General features: G+C 31.3%; 1 protein-coding gene across 11 annotated transcripts in view; it reads right to left on the reverse strand.

The window, feature by feature from the left end:
* The window catches only part of Immp1l (inner mitochondrial membrane peptidase subunit 1), a 76844-nt gene that overhangs the window by 35402 nt on the left and 26255 nt on the right, over positions 1-15187 (reverse strand). The window contains exon 1 of one of the 11 annotated variants that reach the window (XM_076847002.2): positions 9797-9961. The exons of the other annotated variants lie outside the window; for them this stretch is intronic. Coding sequence (XP_076703117.1) covers positions 9797-9872 — 76 coding nt within the window. The 5' untranslated portion in view covers positions 9873-9961. Of the gene's footprint in view, positions 1-9796; positions 9962-15187 lie in introns of those variants that run through there. 11 annotated transcript variants of the gene reach the window in all.

Consider the following 15187-nt stretch of genomic DNA (forward strand, 5'->3'; position numbering starts at 1 on the left):
GATGTCACACATATGTAAAGTAAGTAAACAAATACATGAATATACTGAGTAATTTCTGTAGAAAAAGATGACAGGAACAGTGACAGGGAGCAATGAGTGAGGCATCATTTCCTTATGATGAGCCAGGAACAACTTTTCTAAGGAAAATACCATTAAAGTTAGGTTTTGAAAGAATTTTTTAAAAAACTATATAAGAATTATATAGGAAACTGAAAAAGTTGGAGCACTGTGTAAAGGACATAAAATCAGACTGGAGAGAGGTAAGATCATTCAAGATCTTGAAGAATTGGGAATTTTATTCTAATGGAAAGCCATTGAGCAATTTTAAGCATGAAAGTAACACGACCTGATTTATAATTTAAGATTACCTTCATTCTATGAGAAAGGAATGGAAGGAGGCCCCAAATGGAAAAGGACAGAGACTAGTTGAGCAGGCAAGAGATAATGTTCAACAAATTACACTGGTAGCAATGTAAATGGACAGAAATGGGTAGACTTAAGAAATTGAATAGGAAAAAAGAGATTGAAAAAGTAAGGGAAAAAAAAGGCAAAAGCAAGGAAGAATAATTATAAATGACTCCTAAACTAGTTATATGAGGGTCTACCTACATGGGTCTACCATACCCACATGTGGGGTATAAAAATTAAGAAGCTACTTTGCTGTGTTAAATTTTATATACTTGTGAACTATCCAAGAGAAACGTGTATAATATTGGAGCTCAAAGAAGGTTTCATACACAGGAAGTCTTGAAGATAAGATTCCTATATCAATGATGATTCTCAATGATTATTATATTCTACTGCAAACGATAGGAAACTGGAATAATAGTAACTCAAGAAAGAGGTTTATTTTCTAACAACATCCAATTTACGTGCAGAAACAGTGAAGAAATAAAGAGTTTATTCCCAATTTTTAAAATTTTGTTAATCTAGGAAAAGACCACTTTTTTCATCTACATCTACTGGCCAAAAATATATAACTAAATTCAACATGCTAGAAGAATATAGTGCTTTCTTTATAAGTTTTGTAGCCCTATCTGACCTTTAAAAATCATGTGATATATTACTTGGGGAAAATTTTTAAATATAAAAGGGAGATATGGAAATGGATATCAGCCAACTATTTTGAAAAAAGTCTGACTATGAAGGCCAGCAAAACAGGAGGTTATGGTTTATCAACCTCACCGATATTGACAGGGCCAGATAATTCTTTGTTGGGGGCAGCTATCTTATGCATTGTATGGTTTTGGCATCATCCTTCACTTCTAGATGCCAATAGTCTCCTATCTGTGATAAATTAAAATGTCTTCAGGCACTGTTAAATGTCCTCTGGGATGAAAAATTGCCCCAGTTGAGAACCAATGTGGTAAAGCAATAGGAGGAACACAGGGGCAAGCATGTTTAAAAAACAAAGAAACAACACAAGATTGAGGGCCAATGTTAATGATCCTGTTGGGGGAGAGGCTTATGATGAGAAGAGACCACTGATGAGAAAGGAGTAAAAAGCAGAGTTACATAGAGATGACTGAACATTGAAGTAAAGGAAGCAAGCAGTGACTCCTGAGCCAGCTGTGACCGAGTAGCTTATAATAGGATAAACTTCTCTGTGAAAACAAATAAAAATATACTACAAAATCTAGATAAAATAATCAAAATAGTTGTTTAAAGACATTAGGCCCAAGTGTAGGCAGGATCTGAGGAAGAGGACATACATATGTAAGAAGAGAAGAACATAAGGTGAGCTCCACATTTACCTGGCCTTTTCTATGAAAGTATGAGAGGGCTAGGCAAATTATACCACAAGAAAATAGGTTTGAATAGAAAATCGAAGTCCCATTTGGCTGAGACAGATTGTTATTTTTGCCTGTCAAGGTAGATAGGATGTGAGGATCAAACTGCAGAGAAGCAGGAACCTTAATTTGGCTTTCAATCTCCCCTTGAGGCACTAGCTGACTCTAATTGCCATTTGAGCAGCGTAAGACATCCAGAATCCCAGCAAAAATGCTGCAGATTAAAAGCTAACAATTTGGGCTACAGAGATGTTACCAACTAAAGAAAGCCACACAATGTTAAGGAAACAGAAGTTGGACTTCAAGACCTTCCACGATCAGCTGTGTTAGTGAGGACGATAATAAAGTTGCCTCCTATGAGGGAAGGCAAAATTGAAATAGATCAGCCTTAAGAAGGAATAAGACCCTGTTCATACATTATCACTGGAGAAACACACACGACCCTTTAATTTTCACAGAAAGAATATATCATTTACAACTTTTCTAGTGCTTTTAAATTGTAATTGAATTGAAACATAATTCACACAAATCCATCCTTTTGAAGTGTACAATGACTTTTTATATATTCACAAGGTTATACCACTATCATCATCTATTTTTAGAACATTTTTGTCATCTCAAAAAGAGGAATGACTATACCCATTAGCAGCCTGTCTCCATTACTTCCTTCTCTTCCTTACAGCTCTTGGTAACCGTGGATTTGCCTATTCTGGAGATTTCATATGAATGAAATAATATATGTGACATGACTGGCTTCTATCATTTAGAATAATGTGCTCCAAGTTCATCCATGTTGAAGTATATAAAAGAATATAATTCCTTTGTACGAAAGAATAGTATTCCAACGCATGACTATAACATTTTTGTTTGAATTCATAAGCTAAAACACATTTGAGTTGATTGGGGCTATTATGAATAATGTTGCTATAAACATTTAAGTACCAGTTTTGTGTGGATATATGTTTTCAGTTATCTTGTGTGTAAACCTAGAAATGGAATTGTGGGGTCAGAGTACTGCTGTAAAATGTTTAACTTTTTGCTAAAAGAGTTACTAAACTGCTAAACTGTTAAAGAACTGTCAAACCGTTTCCCAAAGCAGGCTACTTTATGTTTTCACTAGCAATGTATAAGGGTGCCAAGTTCTCCATATCTCTGTCAATACTTAACATTATACATGTTGATTTTTTCCATCCCAGCAAATGTAAGGTAACATCTCAGGATAGTTTTGATTTACATTTTCATTATAATAAATAATGTTGAGCACCATTTTCATTTGCTTATTGGCCATTTGCATATCTTCTTTGGAAAGGGGCTATTCAAATCCTTTGCTCATTTAAAACATTTGATTATAATTTTTAATTTAACTCAACCAAAGATTATTAGCATACTATAAATGACTGTTTCAATTAAAACAAATTATAATATAGAACCACATTTTTTAAAACCAAAAGGAAAAAAAATACATAGCAAAAAGAGACCAACAAATGATTCAGATATTAAAGTTAACATACAAAGATTTTAAAATAATATCATTAAGAAAAAGAAAAAGAAGAAGTAATTCACAAAGAAAAATCCTGTGATCATCTCAAATGATGCAGCTGATAACATTCAACATCTACTCATAATAAAACTTAAAAAAGAGCTTTTGCAGCCTGGTAAGGGTTATTTATAAATACAAACAATAAATAAAAAACAACAAAACTCTAGAGACCATGTTTTACCTAATGAGAAATAATGATTTTCACTAAAAAAGGTATGTTGAAAATAATGAGGTTATATCAAGCAACTTCAATAATTATTATTATCAGACCATATTAAGAAAGCAAAACCCAACCATTTTCTTCATTATGAATTTTAAATATCAGACCATAAAAAGGATAGAATTAAAATATATTTCATATATGCTGGTACCACTAAATGTTCCTATAATCCCATATACTCAGTGGCCCATAGATTGAATATAATCATTTTACAAATTCCAGTGGACAATTATTTTCAGTAGAAATTTTATAAAATGCTGACTGTAAAATAAATGCTAAAGACCCAGAATATAAACATTAAGAAAAACAAAGTTGACAGACTTACTTCAGATATCAAGATTCATAATCAACTGATAGTAATTAAGATATTATATTGGGCAAATTCAGACAAATCAATAGAATAAAGAATCCAGGAACAGATCCACACATTGAAGATTATCTGATTTACAAAAAAGGCTCTAATAGAAATGATGATCTTTTCAAAAACTGGTGCTGTTTCAACAACATATACCTATTTAGAAAAAAAAAAAAAAAAGAAGAAAGAAAGAAAAAAACGGCCACCTTGTCCCACACCCTCAACATACACAAAAATTATTTTGAGGGCTAGAGTTGTAGCACAGTGATAGAACATTTGCTCAGCATACACACAGCCCTGGGTATACACAGAGCTGCCAAAAAAGAAAAAAAATGGATTGTATATAATTTTAAATGATAAAACAATAAAACATTTAGAAAAATAGGGATTATTTATTTTAATTACACTGGGGTAAGGCTAATATTTCTTAAATAGGACAACAAGTACTAACACTAACGACTGATCAACTAGATTATATAAATCATATGTTACATCAAAAATACTATTTAAAAAGCAAAAGGGCAATCTACATGTTGGAAGAATATATCTAAATAAATATCTGACAAAGGCACATACAAATATATAGAAGTCCAACAGATCAGTGAGAAAAAGATGACCTAATAAAAAATAAGCAAAATTCAGAGACTTCACAAAAGAGGACAACCAAATTGTTAATGTATTAGTCAGGTTTCTCTAGAGGAATATAACCCATAGAATATGTGCATATGTTTATGTTTGTGTGTGTGTGTGTGTGTGTGTGTGTGTGCGCGCGCGCGCTATAAAAGGACAGTCATTAGATTGGTTTACACAATCAGAGACTGGATAGTCCCATAATGGCTATCTATAATCTGGAGAGCTGCTCAGTCCAAAAAGCTAGGAACCCCTCCACCATTTCAAGGCATGGCAACTCCTTAAAAAGATGCTAGTTGGAGTTCACACTCAAAAGCTAAAGAAGCTGAACTGTGATGCTCTTAGTCAATGGCAGCAGCAAAACAATCAACCAACCAAAACACACATACACATTAAAAAAAAAAAAACCCTCAATCTGCTCTAGAAGAATCAATCTTTCATGCACAATATGCTTTCCTCCTCTTCCCGCTTTTTGTTCTATCTAGGCCCCCAAGCTATTGGATAGCACCCCAAGTTCAGAGAAGATCTTCCCTTAGTTTACTGTCCCACATGCAAATCATCTCTGGAAGCATCCTCACAGACACACCTAGAAGTCTGCTTTACTTATTTTCTAAATGTCTTTCTATTAGTTAAAATAACAACCAGGATTAATCAGAAGAGTTAAAAAAAAAATAAAAAGCTGGATCTTCAGGAAACTACAAATTAAAATCAGAAAGAGATATTATCAGAAAACTACCACTATGGCTAAAACTAAAGACAACAAGCTCTTAAAAAGGTAGAGCAATTGGAAATCGGAACACTGTTTAACTGCTGTCAAAAATAAATTTATACAACCACTTTGGAAGACTGGTAGTATTGTTTACTATCTACTCATAGATTCATAAGCCACATAATGAGATGCTTATATTCATCAACAGACCTGTACAAGAACATTCATAGCATTCATAGCAGTTTATTCAAAATCAATCTCTCTCTCTCTCCCCTGTCCCTCCCTCCCTCCCTCCCTCTCGCAGAGCTGGGGCCTTGAGTATGCTGGGCAAGCACTCTACTACTGAGACACATCCCCAAGCCCATTCATAATATATCAAACCAAACAACCCAAATGTCAATCATCATAAAAACGGGCAAGCTTTAGTACGTTCACACACTGGGATACTACACATCAATGAAAAGAATTTAAACTCAAAAGGGCTTAGAGTGTATGATTCCATTTACATTCTTAATTTTTATGAAAATCAAACAGAAACAAAACTAATCTGCAGAGGTCAAGACAGTGGTTTACCTTGGGGTGTAGCATCTGAGCTTCAGTGTTAGGAGTGATTACACAGGTATATGCATATGTACAAATACACAATGTGGTATGTATGTATGATACTTCAATTTTTTTAATGTAAGAAAGAAAGGGAATCAAACAAAAGTAGACAGATTGCTTTTGATAAAAGCTGAAACACTGGGCTTGGGTTGTGGCTCAGTGGTAGAGCTCTTGCCTAGCTTGAGTGAGGAAATGGGTTCTATTCTCAGCACCACATATAAATAAAAAAAGTCCACTGAGAACTAAAAAAAGTTTTAAATAAAAAAGCTGAAACGCTTTATTCAATGACAACTAGGGAAAAAATGGATTTGGATATTGGCAGTTTTTTCAGTTTGATGGTTGGGCTAAAATGTTAAATAACCAACTAAAAAGATTGAGGAAAGGGAACACTAGAAACTGAAAAGAAATTAGAGATTTCTTCACCCTTAGAAGGTACTGGGCATAGGCATACAATTCTAAGATCTTGATTTAGATCCAATGACAGAAATAGACCTAAGAGTAATTTCAGATTAATAAAAGTCACAAAGAAAACATCCACCTGATTGTTCACATTAGAAATTCCTTTGAAAAGAGGAGGCATTTTGTTATCAAATGCTAATTAAAAACAGTTTATAGATATGAATTCATTCTAAAGAGTAAGCAACCAATGAGAAAAGGGATTAGTATCTTTACTTTTTGTTGTTCTGATAGAGCAATGGAGTTTAGCAATTAAAGAAGTGCTCACATACAGGAAAAGTGAGCAGAAACAAGGAGATGGGAAAGCAGAAAACAAATTAACAACATAGTTTTGCTATATTTACTTTCATTTGGACAAGAAAAAATACATTCTGACATTTCTAAGACCTACATTCAAATTCAAGAATATTTACAATAACATATTTTCCCATAGAAATATGGATATAAAGTAACTGAAAGATATATGTCCATTTCAGATCTTAAATGGAAGTTATTGTGACAAGTACAGAACAACAAAGACTCATTAAGATAGGGATACAGTGTGGTGTACACTGCTCAATAGCTAAATAATTCACTCTCACACAGCAGCTTCTCCATCAAAGTAATTCAAATTCCTGTCATTTCAAAATCACCTTAGAGGCTGCTCATGAATTGTTCAAATCTATAAATGTTAAATCTACTGTAAGACTTGTACAGGGGTTACTTTTTATTTTTCAGAACTACAAATTCAAAGTGCTCTGATCCCCATAATCTATGAAGATTTTATAAAACCTTTCCATTTCATTCCTAGAGGAAATAACTGCGATCACTTTGAGGTTTAAAGAAGTGAAGACTGCTTTAAATCTGACTGCAGCTTCCAAATAGCTTGATAAGTGCAAGCCAACCAAAATTCAAAATTCAGATTCTCAAGCTCCCATCACATAGCTAGTGAATGAGATTTTCTGGGAGCAACACCACAGAATTTATAGTTTTAACAGGCTGCCATGAAGGAATTCCAGTGAAGTGCTTTGTGTTGTCATTTGAGACCACAGAAACATACTCGACACTTTCAGAAATCTGATAAAACTTAGCCATTCACTGTTTTTAAAATGAATGTTAATATTGGGATAAATCTATCAATTGTCACAAATTAAACTTTAGAATGCTAATATTTCAATGTATTTCATTAATAATGTTATTTTCTTGGGTTCACTTATAAATATGTTTGTGTGTGTGTGTGAGATCAAAACTTTTAATATAATCATCATCTTTCACAAATGTCATTCATCCACCAATAATTCCCCAACCGCTATATGATCCATCTTTTCAGAATATAGTAGGTGTATGAGCAATAGTGGAAGGGTATTAACTCAAATGAAAAAATAGCATTTACTATCATCATAGGCTAACTGACACTGTTGCCAGTCTGCAGTTCATGTAGGCTCTTTAGAGAGAAATGAAGTCTATAAATCACCAAACGAGAAAAATTGACTTCATCACACATTGATCAAGAATTATCTAATATTCCCAACCAGTTCCATCTTACACCTCTTTTTAAACAATTTTTCATTCTCATATTTCCAAAACCAAATCGAAACAAAAAAAACCCTCAACTCTTACTGACATCATTGAGTCTTGTACTCATGTTACAAATTAAATTAGTAATATAGCTTTTCAAGATGAGCCAAATTCCCTGAGTTAAGGTACCAAATTTAAGTAACCTCTATCAAGATGAAAAGAATATATACCATTGAGAAAATCTCACATATTTATGTCTAAAGTAATTAAGGGGTGAGTTTATTCAAAACATTCTAAAAGAAATAACAATGTCTCATCAAATAAGAAAGATGCCTAAAATGGAAGGAGAAAAAAAAACCACTAACTTTCAAGACTTACTCAGTTAACTGCTGAATAAAAGAACAAACATAAGTAAATGTTTGCCATGTTTAATAATGATTGCCAAATTGTTTTGAACAGAAAAATATTTTAAGTAAAAAACAGTTAAGTAGTAAATATACAACATTGACTACTATAGAAAGTTATCCTGAGATAATAAGCTTCCTAAATAATTTGAAATTACACATAAACCAAATACTTTAGACTTAAAATGCAAGTAATTATGAGGATAAGAAAAAGGTGTCAGTCCATTTATTTCATAGTAAACTCTTTTAATCATGACTGCAGAATTTTAAATAATTTTTAATAGTTAAACTATAAATAGAAAGCTAAAGAAATCCTTCATAAATCAGCATAATTTAGTTCAGGAGAAATATTTTTAAGCTTTCCCATTCCTTCATTTAAAATGTAGTGAAAATGAAGAAACATATTTTGGAGTACAGCAGCTTGGAACCAATTAAACCAAACACATTAATAATAACAAGTTAGGAAGAATCGATGAAAGAGCTCTATGTAAGTTTATTGTATTTTGCCTGTTGACTTTTCCAATAAAGACCTTATATGGAGAATAAAAGATACTACATACAATCAGAGGCTACAGGTACATGAATATATCATGTGTAAAATGGATGTTTATATTTTATCTTTATAACTTCAAGAAAATATTTTAGTCATTTATATTTGGTTAAAAAATGTTAGGTTTAAAAACATTTAGACTGAGGTTAAGGCTACTAAATATAAGGCTACTAAATCACAAAACAGGATAAGATAAAAATCAAGTTCTATGAATAAATATTTTTAAATTAAGTACTCTAGGATCATAACACTGACAACACTAATTATCTTTTCTACTCTTGGCAGTTATGTTGCATACTGTTTGGGTGACTGATGGGATAATTTGACTTCATTTTCTCTCAGTTTATTCTGGATCGTGTAAGAGAAGAATATTAAAATAATTAACACCTCTAAACAAAGTACTTGATAAACTTTTTGACTGAAATAAAATGTTAAAAATATTAACTAATGTATTGATTCTAGCACAAATTACTGAAGCCTAATGTTCTAAGGAAAATCTTGACTTAGAATCACTGATTTTTAAAAATAAGTCATTCAATATTAATATTAACTATTCTAGGACTTTTACAAATTAAATCATATCATTTCAAAAAAACTCCTTTTATCAGCACTGTGAGCCAGTATTACCTTAATTACCAAAAATATATGTCCATACATTTTATATTATGTTAGATTCAGCAAAACTATTTCATTGGCAGTAATTGAAGCAGTCAAAAATAGGTAAATTGTATGACAACACAAATTATTTCAATTCCATATATATATTTTCATTACTTTCATAATGACCCTAAATACAAAAGAATGTAACAGTGCTTAAATTAATATTTTATCTCAAATATGAATCTTTACTAACAGTAAATAGTCTGTCACTCAACTAGGGTAGGTAGAAAAGCATCATTAATCAACCTTTCTATTTGAACAGCTTAAAAAATTTTGAATCAGTTTATAGTTTGTCACATAATTTATAAATCACATAGCTTAAAATAAGGTCACATACTATAAATAATTAATACAAAGCATACATAGTCTTTGCCTTGATCACCTGATTTTTTGTTGTTGTTTATAAAACTAATCACAGTTAGCAGGGTAGAAATTGCTTTGAGCTTCATGAATGACATCCAAGAGATGGGAAAGGATTAGTTCTCAGTTGCTGCCAGTTATAGCGCCAGGTGGCTTTTTCTGCAGTGAAGGTGTTACCGATAATCCCATTACACTGGTACTAAATCTTGCAGACATCAAAATTATCACCAAGGTTCCTTTTCATCCCATCCTTTCCAAATGACTGGAAGTCGCTTCACCTGAAAGAAGTCAAATCCACATGCAGCTGCTGTTTTAGCAGGCAGCAAACTCCCTGAGAATGCCAGTCATGATTCAATTTTGCTGTGCTGGTGGCCCCCTATTCCCTGTCCAATAATACATCTGTTAAAAAATCCTACAGCTACAAATCAAGTTTAATCCTACCAGGGACCTCATGTTGGTCTTGTCTTCCAAAAAGGCAGCAGGTTCTGCTGTCTATCTCTGCTAGTGTCTGGGGAATACCCTTTAAATCCCAGCCCTACTTAGAAGAATAAGCTAAGGATCACAAAACATGACCTCAAAAACCCTGATATGACTATATTCTGACCCAGAGGCATTCATTCTAGGTGAAGATTAGAACTTTGCATAATAAGATTACACAGCAAGTGAATGATATCAAGGGACTATCCATATGCAGCCGCCTGGTTTTGTATAGACAGCCTGTGCTGTGCAATATGCAATGCAGACGAAAAAGAGCTTGGTCTTTCTAGCTGAAATAAAATAGATTCACATAAATTAGTTGGCCATTTCCAGATTCCTAAATCCCCTATTACATCTTTTATTGACAGCTCCTGTGAGGATAGCACAAATGTTATTCCTTTTTATTCTGCGCTTCTATAACAATCATGCTCTGTAATTGAAATGTACATAGATTATGTCTAGAAATTAACATCTTGTTTGCTGTAATCTTGGATTACAATTGACTGTGTACATAATAAAATTAGGAAATCAATGGACGGATTTATCATCTCCAAGAAACTAGAGATATTGTTTAAAGAGTAGTTTAACATTTTGTGCCAACACTTTAAATGCAGAAGTCACAGGGAGTAGTCAATAAAAACTTAAGTGAGTCAAGAATACAACAGGCATGGACTAATATATACATAAAAATCAGATTACTTAAAAATTAGGTTTGAGCCCTCAAAATTTAGAAAATGAGAAAAATTCAAAGGTCTTTTGAATATATGGTTTTCTCTAAAGCATATACTACAGCAGGAAGGTCAATTAAACATGACAAGGTCTACATTTTTTTAATAAAGTAGGTACTCCTGCAGTATTCAATACAAGTCCTATTAATCATTTTATAACTATACTTTAAAATATTTAAATCGATCAATTATAATTCAAGATTTTAGAATTCTTAACTGTATGTTTTTAAAACATTAGTCAAGGAATCTCCTCTTATTTGTATATAGAACATTTTAAAGGTAAAAAACTGCTAGAGGTCTTTACAAAACAATATTTATAATCACCTTTTATTCAAAGAAATGTACAGCTATACAGCTCTAAATAAAAGATAATTTACATAAAAGATAAATTCATATATATTCTAATAATGTGAAGGAATTCTTAGCTATATTTTTAAAAATAATTATTAAGACTCACCGGATGGGATTGTTATAAAACTAAGCTCCTCAGGGTAGTTTATTTGAGAAGTTTGATTTGCCCTCAATTTATGAGGAACATTACATATCCATTACATCAGCTTCTATCTTCTCAATATCACAATATTGTTAAACACACCTAATAGGTGCAAAGGAGTCAGGTGACATAATTCTGATTTCATGTATTAAACAGATCGATATAAATCAAAACAATATCGTTGGCAAAGCATTAAAAACTAATTATGTAATTTAAAATACAAGGCACATGAATATTCTTCGGTCACCTTAGGATATTACTAGAAAAATAATGAGGAATATAAAAAAAATACATTTTTGTTATGACATTTTGTTATAATTGTGTAATACACAGTCTAATAATGTAGCCATTAGCACCATGTGGCTATGAGTACTTGGAATGTGACTAGTTCAAGTTGAGATGTACTGTAAGAATAAAATATACATTGGACATTGAAGACAATGCACAAAAAAGAAGGAAAACACAATATTTCATTCATTTTTATACTGATTACATGTTAAAAAGATAATATAATATTTTGAATATATGATTAATTGTAATATCTATGTAATTCACATTATACTTCAATTAAACAGTACTGTCATACATTTTCAATGTGTTTATAAGCTAAATGAAATTTTATGACTAATAAAAGTACTGAAATAGAGGGTTATTATGGAAGAACAAACATTCCATAATAAACTTACTAAAGAAAGTATAAACTTAGTAAAGAAAGTATAAGAGTTTATCATTTTAGCCTGTATTTCATTCATATTTCTAACTTAAGGGTAGTGGTGGGAGGAGATGAGATCTCCCAAATTGCTGACTATCACATACCAAAAACAATGATATATTGTAGTTACAAAATGCTTCAATCCACCAAATATAGGTCATTTAAAAACAACAACAACAACAACTTTCCTCTTGAGTAACTTCATAAGAGGCCAGTGGGATCTGTTACCCCTAACTGAGTACAATATATAGCATTTTCAAAAAGATGTCTGGATTTAGAAAGGGCCATGATTGTTTTTTTCTGTGATGCTATGTAATTGTTTACATTCAAAAATTTTAAATATATGTAAGGTAAGTAACAACTATTCAGAGTTTTAGTATTTACTATATTTCAGAATGCTAAAAATAAAAAGAACAATTTTATAAATTACTAGTAAATTGCTATAAGTTTTTCCACCATATTCATCAAAGGAATTTTAAAATATGTTAATTAAAAAGGTTTTATAGAAGTTAGGAAAACTAAAAATAGTCAAAATATATAACATATGCCTAATTTAATCCAAGAGAGAGAATGACTTATTCAGAATGACCACAGACAAATGATGATACAGAATTAAAATATTAGGTCTGTCATATTAGACTATGACTTCAAATAAACAAAAGTACTTAAGGTATTAACTGATTTTAAAGTTTTTTCCATAATTATTTCTTTATAATATTTATCTAAAATTCTAGTATTATAGATAAAATTTAAGTATCAATCAATTAAATGGATAAAATTTAAGTCAATTCTTTATTACCTTAGTCACACATTTTTCCTAACCTTTTAAAATTATGTTTATTTCTTTTCTAGTTCTATGTATCACACAGATATTAACACACACATGCACATATACAAAGCAAAACAAAATAATAACAATAACAAAAAACTTTCTAACCATCAATAGATGAGTGCAATGATATTCAGTCTAAGTTAATCTCCAGACATCCAAATTCATGAATAAAAATTCATCAGTTTTAAATACACTGAGCCTATTAAGCAAGAACAAAAGCATATGCACAAAAGAGCTTTTAATATATTTCAAAGCCCACAAGAGCCATGGTCTCATTAAAATTATAAATTACACAAACATGGAATGAAGATTCAAACTGCAGTGCAGCTAAGCAGATTACAGAAAACCCCGAGTTCCATACGATAACACACCATGGCCCTCCCAGATGGGGGCTTGGAACAAAAAGGCCATCACCACAGCTAGGGAAAACCTCCTTGTGATCTCTGGTTTCTGTTCAGCAGATGACAGCCAAATAATATGTTGATTATTCTGTTTGTGCTGCTAAGCTTGTAAGATGGAATAAAAGCGATATGATCTATTGTGAACCCAATGCTAATGTGTTGCTCCACTCATAAATAATATACTGAATTTATTTTGAAACTATCTTTTATCTGAATTTCAGTTTTTAAATGCATGAATTAAAATAAAAGCCAGGATAAAATAATAGTTAATTTGATGCTTTAAACTAAAAAATGTAGTTGACAAGTGAAAAATATCTAAATGCTTAATGAACAGTCAAGAATAATCACCTTTCTTTAATTTCAGCACTGTGATCAGAAATAAAATACATTTTAAAATAAGCAATTATTCTCATTACAAAATACAGATATAAAATTAGGTAATACAATAATCATGAAGTTAATAATATACATATAATTGGCAAGATAAAAACTAAAACATTAGGTATTAAAACACACCTATAATATAAATAATACCACATACTCAGAACACATTTCTGAACAATAAAAAGTCTATTTGAAAGCCTTATAAATGTTCATAACTTATATACATGTGGATGATCATAAGAAATACTGCTTAAGATAATTTGGAAGCACGTAAAGTAATTTTTAAATATGATAGCCAGCATGTTATATTTAAATTAAACCATAACTTAATTTTTAACTCAATGAAAAAAAATTACACTTAATATACTAAGCTTTAATAAAGTAAACTATATCCAAATGAGATAACTAGAATTGTAACTTTGAATGCTTCACAAAGTTTTATATTTCAAGAATAAACATTGGCAGAAAGTAGGATTGTTAAAAATGTTGAAAGTCATAACATTTATTTTCCCACCCCAGAAATTTCTCCCTGAATTATCCAGCAGACTACCCTTAAAGAAAAACAAACAAATAAAGTAGTACAATAAAGATGCACATAAGGTAAACATGGATAAACACCATTTTCTTAAGGCAATATTTTGTAAGAAGTACATAATTATGGTCATTAACCTAAGCCCATTCCTTTTTTCTATGTCTACAGATATAGTGTCATCAGTCCAAAATAATAAGAATACAGTGTAAAATTATAATTATAAAAAGTAAAACAAAAATGCTTATAAAATAAGAAAAACTTCCTTGGAGTAGACAAATATTTCTCAAATGAAACAAGACAAGACTACATTAAAGTCATAAACTTTGGTTCATCAAAAGCACTATTAAAGTAGTGAAAAGGTAAACCTCTGAGTGAGAGAAATCATTGCAACACCAATATTTAATTAAAGATTTACATTCTGAACATATAAAGAACTTTTGTCAATCAAAGAAAAAGACAGCCCAACAGAAAAGTGGGCAAAAGAGATGAACAGGCACTTCACAAAGGAGAACAACCAAAGAGTTACTATACATATAAAAAAGTGTTCAATGTCATTATCAGGGAGTACAAAATAAAACTATAATGATTTATTATCTTATACCCACCAAAATGTGAAAAATGAATTTGATATGGAAGAAACTGAGTACTAGTGAATATATGAAACAACTAGATTTCAAACATTCTATAAAGTGGCACAACCATTTTAGAAAACTGGCTGCATTTATTAAAACTGTGTATATACATACTTATGATCAAGAGATTTTTATTCCCAGCTATATCGCCAAAGAAATGTAGGTATATGTGTAATAGAATGTCAAGTAGCTTTACATGGAAACTACCCAAATGTCCACTAG

The sequence above is a fragment of the Callospermophilus lateralis genome, chromosome 2, assembly GCF_048772815.1.
Source record: "Callospermophilus lateralis isolate mCalLat2 chromosome 2, mCalLat2.hap1, whole genome shotgun sequence".
Lineage (NCBI taxonomy): Eukaryota > Metazoa > Chordata > Mammalia > Rodentia > Sciuridae > Callospermophilus > Callospermophilus lateralis.